The sequence below is a fragment of the Arxiozyma heterogenica genome (assembly GCF_036370985.1).
Source record: "Arxiozyma heterogenica strain weizmannii chromosome Unknown scaffold_18, whole genome shotgun sequence".
Taxonomy (NCBI): Eukaryota; Fungi; Ascomycota; class Saccharomycetes; order Saccharomycetales; family Saccharomycetaceae; genus Arxiozyma; species Arxiozyma heterogenica.
The window spans coordinates 242,193-261,648 of NW_027042671.1; the positions used below are offsets into that span (position 1 = coordinate 242,193).

Genomic DNA, 19,456 nt, shown 5'->3' on the forward strand with positions numbered 1-19,456 from the left:
TACCCCCTTCTTTAGGCGAATCAAACAAAATGGAACAAATTAAAAACTTTTATAACACTATTTTAAAATCTTCACATCCAATATTATTAGCGATACATTTATCAGGGAAGGCTGCTCCCATATTGTTCTATATATTAGGATCAATCTTTACAAGTTTTACGGTACAATTTATCGTAATTATTTTACTCGTTTCCTTTGACTTCTACATTACAAAGAATATAAGTGGTAGACGGTTAGTCCAATTGCGTTGGTGGTATGATGCAACTAATAAATCCAATTCAAATTTTGTATTTGAATCATACAAACAATATGATCAATCTTTAGCTGTACTTAATCCAATTGATAACAAATTATTTTGGTGGTCTATGTACTTAACACCTATAATCTGGTTTATTTTCGGTATTATGTGTCTTTTAAGATTGAAATTGTTTTCCTTCATCTTGGTCATTGCTGTGACATTTTTAACAGGTTGTAATACATATGGTTTCAGATTATGTGATAGATGGGAACCAAATTCCGAAAATAATAATAATAATAATGGTTATGAAGGATTTACTACATGGTTCCAATTACCTAATATTTTAGACAATTTGTCAAATGTGGGCAGAGTTCAAACACTGTTTCAAAATTTTGGCAATAGAGGAAATAATAACAATTAATGATAATATTATTCATTTATTTTTTCAGATCGTATATTCATATATACATATATTAGATGTGTAAAATAAAAAATATATATTTAAAGATAAAAAGTAAGATAGCAATTCATATTAACATGTATACATTACTATTAAATTAACAATATCATATTGAATGAGACTATGATAATAAAAAAACATATATATGCCTTAGTGTTACATATATGCAATATTCTGTTAGTATTTATTTCATTTTACTTATATATTTATTATGCATATCAATTTTGGATTAAGAATTATCTTCTTTTGTAAATACATGGTTTTAATAGCCATTTACCTTCAGCAACCTCTTTTCTTCTTTTTTCTAACTCTTCTTTAGCTGTTTCAACTTCAATGAACTTTTGTCTTCTTTCTAGCTTTGCTTTTCTTTCATCGATAATATCTTGTGGTGGCTTAAAAAATTCAAATCTTGTAAACATTTTATTCTCATCATCAGTTTTCTTATGAAAAAACCCCATTAATTTTAGAGTATTTACAAACTCATCGCCCTTTCCATCCCCAAATCTTGATTTGATTTCAGCAATCCATAATTCACCTCTTGGGGCAAGTATTCTATAAGCTTCTTCAATGAAATCTAAGAAATTTGTACCCATTAGTGAAAGGCAAAATATAACAATAGTACATGAATTATCTGGTAAGGGGACATTCTTAATATCTGCCACTGTGATGCTTTCATTAACCTTTTTCAAGTCAAAGGAGTAGACTTTATGATTGTATTTTTTAAATGATTTTCTATTTTTGTTGAATTTTGCAAAATATTGGTCAATCTTTAATGCTAGTATTGCTTCACCACATCCCATATCAGCAATAACAATTTCCTTAGAATTTGGTAAACCTGGTAACCCACCTGGCGCATTAATTGGTCTTTTTGTCCTATCAATTATTTGTTTAGTAAAAACATCAACTGGATTTTCTGGCCATGTTGTTACTTGAGATCTAAAACCATCATGATATTCATCAAATAATTCAGGTTGTTTTTTAATAAGAGATAATGCATCTTCCGAAGAAATTGTGTAGAGCTGTTCATTAATCCATCTAAAACGGGACCCTGACAATTTAGCCATCATCTTCTGTTGTAAGGGAGTTAAGTTTTTCATGGCTAAATTTAAAGCAGGTTTACTGACTCTATTTGAACCATTCTTCTTATTGTCAACGAAAGGCTTAACTTTAGATGAAACTTCATCATCATTTCCCTCTTTCACCTCTAAGTCTTGTCTGTTTGCTACTATCTCACCTTTATCCACTTTTGCCTTCTTCTGTTTTGATTTTTGTTTCTTTTTGGTCTTATCCTTATCCATATTCTTACTTTTTATCTGCTTTTCGAACAACTGCAGTTTTTTTTTAGTGCTAGAGTCTTGAAATGCAATCTTCTTAGTCTTTAAATTCCAATCACCTGTTTTAAATAACTCCATATTGGTCTTTTTGTAAATCTGTTTTCGTCTATATTCTCTTTGTTCTTAATTAAACTCGGTATTTATCTTTTAATAGGTAATTGGTAAATACATTACGGTACTAGTTGAAGCATATCAAGATAATCACCATGTATATATATATCTTCTTTTAACTGATTTCATTTCTACTTTTAGGTAGTCTTCGAACTAAAATATGAAAATTTTCATCAGGATAAAAAAAAAATAAGAGAATAAATTCATTTGATCTTTTAGCTCATCACAAAATTATTGGACTTTTTACATCAAAGAAGATACATATCAAAAACCAATCTAAAGAGTTAAAAGAATTGAATTTAATCTAACAAAAAGATATTCACCATATACAGTATAAAAATCAACAATCTAAAAAATTCATTTAACCATCTTGTTTTTTTTATAAACAAAATAATATAAAAATATACTAATTTGTAAGTCCACATCCAGTTTTTACACAATTGTGATATATTTAGGAAATATTCACTAAATCAAATCAATTATATTGGTAATTTATGTATATGTTGTTTTCTGTAAATACCTTGCTGCTACTAGTACAGATCAATTTTGGATGAGATTTAAATATATATGTATATATACAAAAATAAATCATTATCTTTAAATTAAACATGTATTTATAATGACAAACAAATTATACCATTGTCATTAATAACCAATGTGTTTTAAATAATTTTTGTTTCAAAAATTTATTATTATTTATGGAAAAGATTGAACAGACGGGCAATCGTAAAATATAGTAATAAGTGCGATATTATTATTGCTTTCTAAGATCAAAGACTACTTAATATAATTCACTCTTTGATTAAATCTGATGCAAATTATAAGTATTGTGAAAACAAATCCTTAGATCAAAGATAAAATAATTTCCAAAAGTTATTTAATTTTCCTGATAATTCTAACCATAAGCAGGCTTTGACTGTTGAGCTCTTTAAAGAGATTAAAAAAAATGGAATAGATTTAACATTCGTTGCTAAGAATCTTGCCTATTTATCGTATTGGCTAATAATTATATTTGGACAATGTTATTACTACACCTATCATTAACTTTTCATTATTACTCATACTTATACACAATATTCGCATAGTACCTCGCTATATACATAACCATTTTATATATTCCTGTATTCGAGCAAAACTTTATTCCAAATTATTTGAATACCACTTAAAAGGTTCAATATACTCTTAAAATAATGTATTTATAACCACAATTTGAGACAGGATTCTCAAGACTAAATAAATATATATATTTAACAAATACTAATTTACTATTTAATAAAGCCTCGTTAATTTCATGGGTAATATGTGGGTTGAAAATAATTGATGAATCTTTACATTCACAATAACCTATTATTAACCGTTCACAAAAAAAAAAGTATAAAGCTCTACCATCCTGAAATATAAAGAAAATACATCAAAAGTAGAATCCATGTATAGATACTTATATTTATCACTGATACCATGATCCACAAATTTCAAAACATCACCTTAATGCCTTAATATAAGATAATATTTGTATATTATCTAAACAAGCATGTCTATAATTTAAATATATAATTCTTATTGCTATCATACATTTAAACACCAGAATAAAGCATTTTCTACGTCAGTTCCCATATTCCTGTCCTCTTTTAAACAAAATAGAATCCAAATCTCCAATACTACCACAATTGCCTATCAAATAATTTACATTTCACAAAATAAATTATTTAAGAGTTTTTCAAAATAAAATGGACTAGTGCGTACTTATGGTTTGACACATTTTGATCTAATTCAAAATACCAGGCATTGACATATGGATCATCTAATGTTAAGTTATTTAACACTATTTTAAATAAGGACAATATTGTTTCCACATCTAATCTGGGTATAATTCTTTGGAATGCATGACAAATTATTTCAAAATTTATTACATTTATTTTGATGTGTAATCTTAACCAAGTGTGACACTTCGAATCAATAAATGATAATAATTGCAAAAAAGGTTTTAAATCACAGCTATTAATATTATTAAAAAAAGATAGCAATCCTATAGCTTCATACTTCGATAATACAGTTTGAAATAATGTAGATTTAAGCAAACTGGCCGAAATTTCATTATTTTCTCTTTTTTCTTTTCTTATTTGCTTCTCACTTAATATATATTGCTCGATCATATCATTCAATCCATTAAATTTGTATAACTCAACAACTGAAATATTTTGGGCATTTGGCACTGAAAGATGATAGTTGTAAAGTGTGGATAGAAAACTGAAATTTATCATCTTCATGGTAATTCTATTATTACTGTTATATCTATTAATACCAATATTATTTTTATAATTGGTTTTACTGTGCTTAACATTATTATTACTATTATTTTTATTATCAACTTTAGAAAACTCAATAAAATCCTCTGTGGAAATATTAATGAAGGAAATATTTCTATTATTTGATTCGTATACATTCTGTCCAAATTTATCTAATTCAGGTATTAAAAAAATATCGGTTGATGAAGATACATCTTGTGGTTCTAAATATGGCGATAAAATTTCCAAATTTTTTTTAATAATATTATTATTCAAACTTTCAATAAAAATATGTTGTTGCAAATTACCGCTATTATTACTATGTATGTTATCACCGCCATTTTTATTATTATTATTTTCATTTGTAATTGAGGTTTTTCCAATAATCCAAATATAATTTTGAAAACATAATTTATCATTGATTGCTAACTTCCAAAACTGAATCTGATCCAATAAATCAAAATTATAATTTACAATTTTATCGATTCGAATAGTTTCATTAAAAAAATCAACATTTGACACTTCGATATAAATATTTCTTAAATTCTGTAAATTTCTATTAATAATTGACTCAAGTAAATTTCTATTTATAATAAATTTGGGTAAGCATAATTCCTGTTTGTTATTCTTAGTATCATTAAATGAATTATCATCGATTCTAAAAGCAACGTATTCTATATTATGAAAATAGTTAAATCGATAAGATATGATATTCCCACATATAAAAAATTTGTTAATTGGACTATTATTCCAAAATAAGAAATTTTTATTAAACTTATAATACAAGTTATTGGCCTTGAAAATTTCGAAAGAATATGACCAAATTTTTTGTATATCAATCAATAAACAATGTGGTTTATAGTTATATAGTTTATTTTGTGTAAATAATAATGGAATGTAAAGATTCCAATTATGAGTTCTGTCATAATAAATTACATTTTGTTGTGAATCCATTTGATAGAAAATAATACAATAAATACGGTATATTCTTTACTTTTCGTTTTTTCTTTTTCTTTTTTTTTTTTTTAAAAAAATGATATAACGAATACAGGATAGTTTATAATAGCTTATAGTTTGCAATTCTCTTTCTCTCTTATTTTCTTTGTCTATCTTTCTTTTGTTATTTCTAAATCACATGACTTAATTTTTTTTGATGAGTATAGCAAAATTAAACTATATGATTCTGATCAAATTTTTCTTTTTTTAGAATTATCAAATATCCATAATCAACAGTTAATTTATTATCCAAGTTCTTGTAAAAATGTTTTTTCAAGTATTCTGTAAACAGTATTATTACAATAATCACAATGACAATAATAGTAGTAATAACAATAATTAAAATAATAAAAAAAAAGTCAAAAGTATTAAAAATACACAAATTTTTTTAAAAATACCAAAAAAAGAAGTATTACCCGGAATTAATGGTTATGGATCTGAAACAATAGTGTCGTTGCTCATTGTGTATTTCATGCACGTGGCTTTTTTTGGAACTCCTGTTTAAGTAAAAAAGAAACGTAAAGCAAAACATTCTCTTTGGGAAATACATTCCATATTTAGAAAATCTTATCATAAGAACAAGAATTTTCGAATAGAAAAGATAATTTGAATCTTCTGTAAGAGTTCAGTCCACTCACCATGTGTTCTGTATATCTTCTTTCATTTTAATCTTTTTATCAAAATAACAAAAAAACAAGGGTGTTGTTCTCAATTACCTGATTTATTTGCCACATACTTTAGACTAATTAACACTTAAAAGAAAGAGAAAGCTAAGAATTTGAAATATGAACAGGAAAAACATTTGTTTTTAATACTCTTCATACTATGTATATGCTAATATGTCGAAACATGTATGATGCTGAATTGTTCATTTGAATTTCCTCATACCCTCAAAATGTAACATAAATACTGATCAGACACAATTGCTTCTCACTATTTTCAAAAAAATAACATGTAGTTGTTTTACCAATAGGATGTTCTGTAAAAATACAAAAAAAAGAGGATAACATATGGCACAGGGAGAAAGATACAAGTGATAAAATCGTTTTGCAGGTTTCATCAAACTAATTAAATATTGACTAGTTTAATAAACTCTGTAAATTGTTTCAATATCAACGGAATGGGAAAAAAAAGGAAAAGATGCGAAGCAAATAGTAAGCAAGCCGTCTGTAACAACATAGTGTGTATCTGAATGTTACCTTTTTTAAAAAAAAGTTAACAGCCGATTTCGTTAAATATATCATATAATGTATAGGATAGTTTTATGTAGTCCAGTAATAAGTAAAATAAAATATTGTTGGTACAGAAGTAGTAAAACAGTAATGCGAAAAAATAAGGGAAAAACAAAAAAAAAAATAAGATTTTTACAGATCTTCTATCGCATTCCCTTTTTTTTCCCTTCCCCCCTTTTTTTTTCTTTTTTACGAAATTATAATTTTCCGTAGTAAAAACAAGCCCGATTGTAATCCACTTTAGGAAATAAAAAAAGACTTTATCGTAATTCATGATGATCTTTTTGTTCTTTTTAGTTTTTCTCCTCAGTTGTTTTAACCCTGAGGTATAATTTAACTCCCCTCCCTTTTCCCTCATTTTATTTACAAATATATTATATGAGATATTAGCCCTAATAAAAAAACGTGGATGAAAAAGACTATATACATTTTTACAACTAAACAATGTGCTAAAATAGGATCAGTTGTAATATCGTAATCATACTTTTATCAACAATTTTAAAACTGAATATTAAAACTAGATGCTTTCTTGTTTTTTTTAAAACCTGGTATTACTATTAAGACGGATGAGAAAAAAGTTTTTTAGTGTAGTTTTGATAATAAAAAAATGTAAAATTTTTCCAGATAAAAGATATTTGTCCAAATGAAAGCGGTTTAGTAATTGATTTGTAAAGGAATATCTCCATTTTGCTGTTTCCTATTGTCCTGCCTTAATGGCTCCTCTTTTGATCATCAAAATGTGATTTTTTTTCCTTTTGGACATCTCCAAAAAAAAATTGCCAAAACAATAGCACTATTGTGTACTATTGAAAATAATAAACAATACATCGCGCAAAATTTTTCTTTTAGGAATTTATAAACTGTCTCGAGAGATCTTGCTTATGCAGAAAAAGGATTACATTTAACATTTCTTTAAGGATAAACAATCATAATGGAGACACCTTTGTTTCTGTCAAAGTTCACTGTATTTTTCACTTTTGGGTTCTTGAGAATATTTTTTAACACATTCATTCTTTTCTGTTACTTATTTCTTGGTATTATTTTAATATGGTTACTTTGTTTACATCACTTTAAACCTCTTCTGTCAAGTGGCAAACTACATCAAGGTGACATAAATACGTACATACATACACATACACATAGACACAGACACGGACACAGACACAGACGCATATATAAATACAAATATATATATATATATATATATATATTAATTAATTAATTTATTGTATCCCAATAGTTGTTTTTTACGTTTTCTCAATAAATTAATGCGCTTCCCCCAAGAACTTCAAAACCCACATCAAGGACAGCAGGCTGCTCCACCCCTTCCACCAGATATTCCCAATTTAACTACCAATTATCAGCATGATATATTGTACTACTCACAACATCAGTTACAAAATCAACCTACTCTTTCGCAAGCTCATTTGAATCAATATCTTGATACTACAAGATACATCGATACCAATACTACTTCTACTTCTACGGATAATAATTCGAATAACAGCAGCATAAGTAGTGGGAAAAACAAGAATAACAATCCAAGTAATATTCTCAAAAATGATATGGTTTCCCTTAATAATATTATTAAAGAAACAGGAAATTCATTTGTAAGTGAATCGTTAATGAATAATCCATTATTAAGCAAAAATAACCAAGCTATACTATCACACATAAATTTGAATCAATTGCCCGCAAATCCCGATAGCATACATGGCAGTGATCAAATACCACAGGTATCTATATCACAAATAAATTCTACGACAAGTCGTAAAAGTAAAAATACTAACAATAATTGTGATTCTAATGGTCCAAAGAACAGTAATATTACACATATAAACAATAATAACACCGCAAGTACTGCATCAAGTATTTCTAATTCAACTTTATCACATTTACATTCTGGTAATCATGATAAAATAAATACGTGTAACAATAGCAATACATCTAATTCATCCAATGCCTCTAATATATCGTCAACTAATACAAATGTAGATAGCTCCAATCTCTCAACAACAACAATACCGAATGGTGAATTAGTAAAGCCTCCACAAATGAACAATCCTGAAATTAAGAAAGAATATAATATGCGTGAAATTCCCCAACATACAAAAAGTATGTATTATAATTTGATGAATAACAATCCTCATGTTATCAATGACCCTTCCATTCAGGAGTCTTTATCTCCATATTTTCAACCATTCGGCGTTGATGTATCACATTTGCCAATGACAAACCCACCCATATTTCAAACTTCTCTACCTTTATACGATGAGCCTGTTGGAAGAAGGAGAATTTCAATTTCCAATGGTCAAATTTCTCAATTGGGTGAAGATATTGAAACTGTAGAGAATTTATATAACACACAACCTCCACCAATGCCTTCAAAGGGTAGCATTAGTTCATCACATCCTGTGATAGATGATACTGTAAGGAAACAACAAATTTCAGTGCAAGTAGCCCGAGCTATTCATAAAGATATGTTAAAATCTTCTCCATCAAACATTACTCCCAGAAATGAACTATCACACCCATCTACACAAACACAACCTCCTGTTCAAATCCAATCTGGACCTCAACAGGAAGGATGGTCACAAAATGCATCACCAGGCAATTTCGTCCCTCCAAATACAATGCAATCACAATATGCATTACTTGTTGGACAAGAACAATCCATACCTCCACATAACCAACTTAATGACATCAATCCTATGACGAATCCTTCATTAATGGTACATCAGCAGTTACCTTTAAGCTTCAATCAACAAAATTTACCGTTACAAACACAACCTCATATAAATCAACAGCATGCAACTTTATCACAACGTAATATTTCTAATATGGTAAATAACAGTATTAATAGTAATGCCAAAACAATGACACCTAGTCCCTATATGAAACAAGAAACTATTTCACCAAATACTATTCCAGACAATTCTATTGGGAAGTCACCACCTCCAAATGATGTAAAATTTCCTGGCACTGAAGCTTGGAAAAGGGCACGTCTATTAGAAAGAAATAGAATTGCTGCTTCAAAATGTCGACAAAGGAAAAAAATTGCACAATTACAATTACAGAAGGATTTTGATAATCTTTCAAGGGAAAATATTGTTATAAAGAAAAAGTTAAAATATTACGAAAAGCTTATAACTAAATTTAGAAAATTCACTGAATCACATTTCCAAAACTGCCATAAATCAGATGGATTAAATGATTTAAAAATGATTGAGGATATGTTAATGATTGACCAAGATATCCATGAGCTTGATGACAATAATTCTGTGATCGGGTTAACTGATGCTTCTTATATGAAATAATTAATATCCATTGTTATTTTTTGTTTGTTTTGTTCTATGATGTTTTTTTTTTTCAAGCGTTGTTTCCCATTCTTTTTTTAAAATAAAAATATATAGATAAATCACAATTTCATATACTTTTATAGCATAAGAATACATAAATTCTTTTCAAATTAATCATTGATTCTAATTATAGTCAATAAAAAAAACCGTCACCTTATAAATAAGATTGAAAAAATGAAATCCCTTGGAGAAATTAACAATTAAAAAAAGGTCAAACAAGAAAACAATATCTTCTATTTTCCCAATAAATTTCATATTTTTTTTGATCAAACTGTTATCTTTAGGGCCTTGTCAAACAAGAATTAAATATACCTTAATTTTAATAGGTCGTAACAAAATTTTAAAAACTTCTCTTTACAAGTACATTTTGCAAGGTTTTTATATGAAAAACTTTGATAGAACTTTGCTAATGGCAGTGTATTTCCCCAAACCCTAAACCTATATATGCTCCTTATTCTTTTCTTTGTCTTTTATTAATTAAAATACAAAGTCAGTATTTCTTACAAAGGTATATATAAATATATAAACACATATTTCTTACATATTTATGACTAAAAGGTCTAAATTTTTTTATTTATCACACACATTAATTCATTCTTTCATCATTGTCATTAGCATTTTCAACCGTCTCTATTTTATGTAATTGTTTTTCTTGTTCTGCAATTGGAGCGAACCATGGGTGACCCATAGCCTCCTTAGCTGTTAATCTTTCTTGGTGGTCATATCTCAACAAATTATCAATTAAATCAATAATTTCTTCATTATCGGAAAGATGCCTATTATTTTCATTAATAAATCTATACCATGGTTTTCTAATATAATGATCCATATCATGAAATTCCCTTGGTAGTACAATTTCATACTTATTTAAATATTTTTCAAAATCTTCACTACCTAACACTCTCACAATTTTAACCAATTGATCCGTGTTACTGTTACCATGGAAGAATGGCTCTTTTTGAAATATCATAGAAGCTAACATAGTACCAAACGACCACATATCTAAAGAGTAATCATACATTCTATAATCAACTAGTAACTCAGGACCTTTAAAAAATCTTGATGCTACTCTCACATTATATTCCATATTAACATGATAAAATTCTGCTAAGCCCCAATCAATTAATCTTAATTTTCTTTGTTTATGGTCAATCATCACATTATGTGGTTTAACATCACGATGCATAATCCCCATCGAATGACAATAATCCAACGCCTTTAATAATTCAAACATATAGTATCTCATGTCCATAGCAGTCAATTTAGGATAAAGTACTCTAAAATCATAATTATTAATATATTCAAAGACTAATGCAGGTGTACGTGAAACAGGATCCTTGACTATATCTAATAATTGGATGATATTTTCATGGCCATTATGTGGTAAATCATAAATATATGGTCTTATCTGTTTTATGGCATATTCCTTTCTATTTGTGTAATAATTATCTTTATTAAAAGCTAAAGTTGTTGGTGGTATTGCTTCGTTTGACAAATTACTTAAAATTTTAATTTCTCTCTTAATCTTTTTTTTCTTAACTGGTTTCAGCATTTTTATAACAATTTTACTTCCAGTTTTCATCTGAACACCTTGAAACACTTCAGAATATTTACCCCGCCCTACTTTAGTCTCAATTTCATAGTCCTTTAAATTGTCAGTGGACCATTCAATAATAGTATTTTCATAATCCCAATATTCTTGATCTCTTTGCTTGTTTACATTTGTGTAAACTCTAGATTCTGACCAAATTCTACTTTTCATGGTGTCGATGGAAACATAAATCTGAAAAAAAAAATAGTAGTGTTTCCTTGGTTTAGCTCAGTTGTGTTCTAAGATTGATTTATTATGTCTTCCTACAATTGCAACTAATGGGAGGGAAAGAATAATATGAAGTTCAGGAAACTAAGGAAGTGGGATAAAAATAGTAGACTTGATAGTAGTTAATTATTATTTGTAAATATAAATATGAGTTATGATATTTCAATTAACGCCGTTCAGCTCTCGAAGTCGACTGAGTAAACCTCTCTATTTCCATTGAACCATTCACATCAACTTTAATATATTTTTTTCCCTATTTGCATTCAAGAAAATATAAAAATTTTTTTTTTCTTTCTCTGTCTCTTTTTGCCTTTACTTCGAAGAAAAAGAGCGGAAAATGGCGGAAAAAAAGAACAATATACCAAGATAAAGCCTTGTAAACCCGTAAAACGGAATTGGCAAAATCCTCCAAGAATTTTTGAACAATTCCTTAACAATATAATGTGTATATTATACTCTTTTATAGTGCCAGTTAATATTATACTGGTTAAACGTACAAATGTGCGTACATTTGCATATGTGAATATATTCAACAAATAAAAGAGAAAAAGAATCAATAAATTCAATTCTATAGATTCAATTGTTCTAAAAGTTTTTTCTTACGCCGTTCTACTAACCACGATTCCAATTCCTCTTGAGTGGTAACATTTTGGGCTAAAGTAAAAGTTGATGTCTTACCTATACTTTCTAATCCATTAGGTACATGGTTAATATCCTTTATTATGGGTGTCCAATATCTTTCAAATTTTTCCAATTGTGGTATCAGTTGTGTTGACGTCTTCAAATATTTTTTGTTATTCCAATTAATCTTTTTAACATCGATCCACCTTTCCAACTGAAGTCTTTTCTTTGATTGTTTATCTAAATGATCTTTAATTTCAGGTAATTCTATAGCTCTTCCGTAGTACCATTTACCCAGAATTAATTTCCCATTTTTCAATTGTGTATACAGTCTTAGATTATCACCAGAAGTTCTTCCATGCAAATTATTCTTTATATGCCAATCCCACATCTTTAATTGTTTAACCCATGTATTCAACTGTTCATTATATTCTTGTAATTTATCTTGCCCCAAGAGTGGATCGAACATTTTGTTATGACGATCAATAATATCCTGAATCAAACTTCTTCTCCATTGTAATGCTACATTTAATATTTTAACATTTGATATTTGTCTATGAGTATGTGGCCTCTTTTTATTATTTTTTTTTGTTTTCACATCATTAAAATTTTGTTCCATCTTGATATATTGCTTGAATTTATAGAAAGTTAATCTAATATTTTAGCAAATGCATTTATCTCTATATATATCTATACATGCATATATGCTGTTCTATAGGTGTCTTTCTTCTTCTTCTTCTTCTTCTTCTTTTTTTATTTTTTTTCATCTGATATATGCTATTTTTATTAATTTAACTATTATTTTCTTTCTATAATATTCTGGATTTAAATTTGCATGGGCTATCTTCTTTTTCTTTTTCTTTTTCCTTTATAATAGTAACATAAATCTTTATACTGCTAAAAGGAAACCCAGAGAGGAGCAAAAACAGAAGATTGATAGAAAATACAATACAGCAAAAATACAATCAGGAGATACCAACAATATTCCAAGATACAAGACACCTCCCTAGATGATATGATTATTTCTAATATTTGATAAATAAAAAGAACAACAACAACAACACTATATTGGTGATTAACATGACAAAAACTACCAATAAATTAAACTAAATCTATACATGATTATGACTATTACATTATATTATGTCTTTCAAAATGCATCTACCCTTATGAACTAGAAAATAACTAATCTTGAACCATTTCAATTTTTGTTTGGATCAAAATCCGCCGGAATGTGTGGCTGCTGTTCATCACTGACCTCTGTTTCAACCACATCACTATCGTCACCATTGTCAGACCAATCAACCACAATCTTATCTCGATGATTATTGCCTAAGACTGTATAATCTATGTTCAATAATATGGAATCACGTTCTTGTTCCCATTCATCTCTCATGTCTTCAAACCCAATGTCCCAAATACGGTCATAGAATTCTTTAATCTTATTTTCTTGTATTTTTCTCTTTTCTTCTTCAGCCATCCATGCCATATGTTTCAAATCTTCTGTTGAAGGTTCATAGATATGCCAGATCACATAATGGGGTAATCCTACAACATCATATCCCATTCTTCTTGACAATTTGCCAAAGGCTTCTGTTTCCGCATGTTTTTCAAAAGAAAATGCTGGGAAGTGTGATCCACTTCTAAATACCTTAGCCTTTGACAAAATAGAAACACCACCAATTCCATCAAGATGCATTTCCACTTCAGGATCGCCATTAGGGTCTCTCATATAAGCCAAATGTGGTCTCCAAGTGGCAAACTCTGGATAACCTTCCACGATCACTGCATCTTCATCCAAGACATCTGCCAGTTCTAAACCCGCATCAGATTCTTGCCATGAATTTAAGTCATATGGTTGAATATTTCCTAACCAATCTGGTAAGGGTCTCCAAACATTAGGGACTATAATATCTTTATCATGATGCATCAAATCCTCCATAATAGTTTTCGGAATAGTTTCCACGTCTACATCCCTCCAGTAAACCCAAGAGTGATAAGGTTTGATAGCAACAGAACCCAACCAATTACGTGCTCTTGCCATCAATTTACGACGAGGCCCTTGTGCGGCAAACCCGTGTCTATCACTAAATGATTGACCTATAATTTGACCAAAATCTTTTTCAAAAATTTCAATATTACCGAATCTTAAAAATTTATTCTCTTGTGATTGTATTTGTTGTAAATGTGTTAAAAGAACATTCATGGTGTCATCACTTGAATCTGATACTAAAAATGATAGATCAATAAGATTGTGTGGATATGTCATTTCACTTAAATGTTTAAAAAATCTTGGTAAATGTTCAGCTGCATCTCTTAGTGGAACACAAAACAGTATTCTATCTTTACGTTGCCAACCATTTGCATGACCAACATAGTTACTTAAATCATAAAATTCTACACCAGGAATATTATTAAAATTTGGAACATATCGTTTATTTGATTGATGGAAAATAATATTCTTTAATAGGCCATATATTAGTCCCCATGGAGTCAGCATGGACATACCGTATAACCAAATAAGGAGTCCCCATAAAATAACTATAACAATACCAATGAATACCCAGTAGAAGGGTCCTAATTTATTCCTTACTCTATAATTGATTCCAAACATTATATAGGTATTTTGCTTAAATGGGTTGGGTAAACACCAAAGTAGTAAAAAGTCGATAGACGGGTCCAACACTCTTGTTGTTGGTTATCGAATGACGTTAAACGTGTGACTCAACAGCAGTACAATGCTACTTAGCACTCTCCTTCTTCCACCTCCTCCTCCCAAGTAATAATAGTGGACAAACTTGGATCGAGAGTTCCAATCACAACATTAAAATACTATAATGCAGACAAACTATGCCTTTTTGCAGTCAAAAAATAAAAAAACAAAGCAGAACAAAAACAAAAAAAAAAATTAAAGAAATTCTCTAAAATTACAGTCAGAAACCCTAAAACAAAAAACCAGGGCATTTTACCGTTTCAAATGATATTAATGGCACCACCACTTGTTTTTTTTTTTATTTTTTCTGTCTTATGAAAAACAGAAAAAATAAAAAAAAAAATAAAAGGCAAAGCCATAAACATGTAATCTTGTAAAAAGAACTACACATGCTTTCAGATCTGATTCTGAACTTTTACTGCAATTAAACTGATTTTCGATTCTTATATAGATTTGTCTTTTTATAATCCTATTTTACTAAATCCCTTTTGAATTGTTTATTGAAAGAACAAGAAAACAAAAAGAAAGACACAAGATACACATAATCAACAATAACCTATAGTAAATAATGTCTGACGAAGAACACAATTTCGAATCTGCTGATGCCGGTGCTTCTGCTACCTACCCAATGCAATGTTCTGCTCTAAGAAAGAATGGTTTCGTTGTTATTAAGGGTAGACCATGTAAGATTGTTGATATGTCTACTTCTAAGACTGGTAAGCACGGTCACGCTAAAGTCCACTTAGTTGCTTTAGACATTTTCACTGGTAAAAAATTAGAAGATTTATCCCCATCTACTCACAACATGGAAGTCCCTGTTGTTAAGAGAACTGAATATCAATTATTAGATATTGATGATGGTTACTTATCTTTAATGACCAACGATGGTGAAACCAAGGACGATGTTAAAGCTCCAGAAGGTGAATTAGGTGAACAATTACAAACTGCTTTCGATGAAGGGAAAGACTTAATGGTTACCATCATTACTGCCATGGGTGAAGAAGCCGCTATTTCTTTCAAGGAAGCTGCTGGTAACTAAAATAACAAAAGACAAGAAGATGGTTTAACTAAAAAAAAAAAGAAATATTGAAAATAGATTTTTATTTAACCATTTTGTTTTATATATATCTGATCTTTATTGTTCTTATAATTATTTGATCTTTACTAGTCATTGAATTATGTATAAATAATGCATGTTTTCATAAATGTAAAAGTATAAATAAATAAATATATTTATATATATAGTGTATATTTATATATTTTATATCTCCACATTGATATAAAAATTGACATGCTTAATTTTTACAAAGGCTTTTCCCACCTATAAACTTTCAAACCATCAGTTGTGTTTAACAGCTTGATATCTGACCGTTGCTCAACCAGCCTGTCTAATATTGTCTCAGCTTCCTTAAGCCCGATTGGATTGTTACCATCATATAAGGAATCTACAATCATGGTAGTTAACATGGTTACTGTATAAGGTTCTGCAACATGTAAACTTTTCAAAATATTTAATACTTGTCTTGTCTTGGTCGTTAAGAATTTGTCATAGATCTTGTCTTGTTTATCTCTTTCCCATAAAGCGGAATTTTCTTTCATCTTAATCCTTTGTAAAAGATTTTCCTGTGTATCGAATGGTTTTTCCTTAAATTTAAAATAGCTTAACTTAGAATCATGAGTATTATTATTATTATTGTTCATACTATTATTCAAATATTTTCCCTTTTTAAAAGGAACAGCCAGTTTCCGCTGCATTAAAGGATTCGTAGTGGTATCCTGAACTGGTATTTGTCTTTTACGTAATTGGAAGACGGGTATTTCAGCTATAATATTACCAGTATCATCTGAATCATGATCTTCCAACCATTTCATTGCATTCTTATAAAAAGTCAACTTTCTGGATTCATTAACCATAGAAATTAGATTGTTTCGTTTAGGGACCACAATGACCAAATCATCTTCATCAACAAGACTATAATCCAATTCATAACAGTGAGGCCATAGTGTCATCATTTTTAAGAAAGTTTGAATAGTAATCTTATTACCTTGTACCATTCTGTTGAGCTGTGGCAATATATATTTTGTTATAGAAGGGTTTCCCTCGCCATTTACAGGTTTTTGAATGGAATAGAGAGATAGGATAGTCTCGCAAGAATTGAAAAGTTTGATCAGGTCCTTGACTTCTTTACTTAGTTTTAATTTATTTGCTTCCCTTACATAGAATTTTGAACCGATGTATGGATACTGCTGTATCTGTTCTTGAATAAAATCTTTCATTGCAATTGGATCACTGAAAGGTTTGTATGTGGTCAGATAAATTGGACACAGTCCGGGATTAATCTGAATTGGGGTAGTTGTATGTAAGCCGTTAGACAACTTTTGAAGAGAGGCTGCAGTATGTACCAAGAGACAGTCAGGTTCGTTTATGGTTATCCAGACGTTGTCCTCAACACTTGAAGTTGCAGGTTTAATTTTGATGCCTGTGGCGAGAGGGAACATAAGTAAGAGTCCAGAAGAATTGACTGAAATCCAATCGTAGCTATTATTGTTATCAATGATATCATCTATGTAATATTGATCATTATTGGAATCAGTACTGCCGACATAACGGGTTAACATTGAAGATAGTTCGATATCTACATCAGCAGGGTTCTTGTCAAAACAATGTATTGCAACCTCAGTGAAAAATTGTCCAATAGACCAAAGGTGATTCATAATACGTTGACAATTAACATTTTTGGGAACGGATGGATTTATATTTGAATCATTGACATACTGCTCCACCCAAAGACTTGGATTATTGTCAGAGTCGGTATCATTTGATTCATTATCCTTATATATTGGGATAAGACCAGTGAAATCATTATTATCAAATGGTTTCAAACCGTTGGTAATTTGATTAGATGATTTTAAGTTATTTATTAGTCTTTGCAAAGACTTGAAGTTGGCATAGTTTTTCAATAAAAAGGTGTCATAATTCGATAAGATTTGTTTAACTATCGGTAACAGTTCAGTTTCACCTGAAATCTGATCTAAATCAATAATTGGTAGCATTTGTCAAGGAGGGGAATAAATAAGTCTTTCCTTATTGAGCCAAGTGAAGTTCAAAAGAAGAAGAGAGAGAAAAGAAAGAAAAAAAAAATAAAAATGAAAATAAAAAGACAAGAACAAGTATGAGAGTTTTCCATTTGCTTATTTGTTTATTTATTTATTTAGTCATCTAGTCATTCAGTCAATTAATGCATTTTACGGGAGTAGAGTGACAGAAGATTAGATTAAAACAAGACAAGTTAATGTAATTAATATCTGTTAGAAAAATTTGTTCGTGTAATCAAGTGAATTTGCAGGGCATCGAAGATCTATCTTCTCTTGTGAGAAAATAAAGAAAACGAAAAAAAATATGGAAACAAAGTAAACAAAATAAACAAAAGATGTACTTAATTGAACATAAAATCCAAACATCCAAACACCTCTCCATATGTCACTACAAACGAAATAGTCCAAGACAGATTGAGTCACGATATCAAAGATCATCACCGACGGAAAAATGGGAAAACCACAGGAAAAATCAGCAGAATGAAAAAACAAAAAAGCAAAACAAACAAAACAAACAAAACCAAAATCCGTCGTCCATCCATACACCACACTGCTAATCTTTCACACAATCTCTTATTTTTCTTTATACTTCTTTTCTTTTGGTGGAAGATAATAGAATGGAAAAGAATCTTGCAGAAAGAAAAAGAAAAAGAAAAAGAAATAAAATAAAAAAAAGGGGGGGAGGGGAATAGGAGGACGAGAGGGGTGAAAGGAAAAAAGAAAAGTTGTCTTTTTTCCTTTTTTTTCTTTTTTTTTTTTTCTTTTTTTTTAATTTTGCTTCTGTGGAACAATTTTGTGGAGGCAAGAATGAAATGGAGTTGAATTTTGGATTTTGGATTTGGAAGGTTAAAGTTTCGATTTTTATTTTCTTTGTGGAAAAACAAAAAGGAGGAAGTATATAAAGAGAAGAGAGAAGGAAGAATATGTCCCGCATGCTGGCGCCGTTCTCCGTACTTCTCGCTATTGCTCGAACGCACGTACTGCATACACATATACTCCCCTCTTCTCTTCAGCTGGATCGATTGTTCACTAGTATCACTTGCAGATAAATCCACCTTATCTTCTTATAAACTACTCGCCCGTTTCTATTCTTCCTCAGAATAAAAGAAAGAGAGAAAGAAAGAAAAAAAAAACATTATAAACAGACAAACTCGTGTATATAAAACCCTTTTAATACCCAGTCGCATTCGAT

General features: G+C 29.3%; 10 protein-coding genes across 10 annotated transcripts; 3 read left to right on the top strand and 7 right to left on the bottom strand.

Annotated features, from left to right (window-relative positions):
* Positions 1-29: 29 nt before the first annotated feature.
* Positions 30-659, top strand: TVP23 (Tvp23p; the record flags this gene model as incomplete). Its single annotated transcript, XM_064858547.1, has 1 exon — positions 30-659. The coding sequence occupies one exon, from the start codon at positions 30-32 to the stop codon at positions 657-659; it is 630 nt and encodes a 209-aa protein (XP_064714370.1).
* Positions 660-934: 275 nt separating this feature from the next.
* On the bottom strand, positions 935-2,110 carry RRP8 (25S rRNA (adenine645-N1)-methyltransferase; the record flags this gene model as incomplete). The annotated part of the gene is made up of 1 exon (XM_064858548.1): positions 935-2,110. The coding sequence occupies one exon, from the start codon at positions 2,108-2,110 to the stop codon at positions 935-937; it is 1,176 nt and encodes a 391-aa protein (XP_064714371.1).
* Positions 2,111-3,849: 1,739 nt separating this feature from the next.
* Positions 3,850-5,382, bottom strand: STN1 (Stn1p; the record flags this gene model as incomplete). Its single annotated transcript, XM_064858549.1, has 1 exon — positions 3,850-5,382. One exon carries the CDS (start codon positions 5,380-5,382, stop codon positions 3,850-3,852), a length of 1,533 nt encoding a protein of 510 aa, XP_064714372.1.
* Positions 5,383-7,924: 2,542 nt separating this feature from the next.
* PWA37_001937 (bZIP transcription factor) lies at positions 7,925-9,973 on the top strand (the record flags this gene model as incomplete). The annotated part of the gene is made up of 1 exon (XM_064858550.1): positions 7,925-9,973. One exon carries the CDS (start codon positions 7,925-7,927, stop codon positions 9,971-9,973), a length of 2,049 nt encoding a protein of 682 aa, XP_064714373.1.
* Positions 9,974-10,601: 628 nt separating this feature from the next.
* CKA1 (casein kinase 2 catalytic subunit CKA1) lies at positions 10,602-11,777 on the bottom strand (the record flags this gene model as incomplete). Its single annotated transcript, XM_064858551.1, has 1 exon — positions 10,602-11,777. One exon carries the CDS (start codon positions 11,775-11,777, stop codon positions 10,602-10,604), a length of 1,176 nt encoding a protein of 391 aa, XP_064714374.1.
* Positions 11,778-12,402: 625 nt separating this feature from the next.
* On the bottom strand, positions 12,403-13,074 carry ISY1 (Isy1p; the record flags this gene model as incomplete). The annotated part of the gene is made up of 1 exon (XM_064858552.1): positions 12,403-13,074. One exon carries the CDS (start codon positions 13,072-13,074, stop codon positions 12,403-12,405), a length of 672 nt encoding a protein of 223 aa, XP_064714375.1.
* A 582-nt stretch (positions 13,075-13,656) lies between these two features.
* ANP1 (Anp1p) lies at positions 13,657-15,069 on the bottom strand (the record flags this gene model as incomplete). The annotated part of the gene is made up of 1 exon (XM_064858553.1): positions 13,657-15,069. The coding sequence occupies one exon, from the start codon at positions 15,067-15,069 to the stop codon at positions 13,657-13,659; it is 1,413 nt and encodes a 470-aa protein (XP_064714376.1).
* Positions 15,070-15,736: 667 nt separating this feature from the next.
* Positions 15,737-16,207, top strand: PWA37_001941 (uncharacterized protein; the record flags this gene model as incomplete). Its single annotated transcript, XM_064858554.1, has 1 exon — positions 15,737-16,207. The coding sequence occupies one exon, from the start codon at positions 15,737-15,739 to the stop codon at positions 16,205-16,207; it is 471 nt and encodes a 156-aa protein (XP_064714377.1).
* A 263-nt stretch (positions 16,208-16,470) lies between these two features.
* TAH11 (Tah11p) lies at positions 16,471-18,222 on the bottom strand (the record flags this gene model as incomplete). Its single annotated transcript, XM_064858555.1, has 1 exon — positions 16,471-18,222. The coding sequence occupies one exon, from the start codon at positions 18,220-18,222 to the stop codon at positions 16,471-16,473; it is 1,752 nt and encodes a 583-aa protein (XP_064714378.1).
* A 479-nt stretch (positions 18,223-18,701) lies between these two features.
* Positions 18,702-19,256, bottom strand: PWA37_001943 (uncharacterized protein; the record flags this gene model as incomplete). The annotated part of the gene is made up of 1 exon (XM_064858556.1): positions 18,702-19,256. The coding sequence occupies one exon, from the start codon at positions 19,254-19,256 to the stop codon at positions 18,702-18,704; it is 555 nt and encodes a 184-aa protein (XP_064714379.1).
* Between the last annotated feature and the right edge of the window lie 200 nt (positions 19,257-19,456).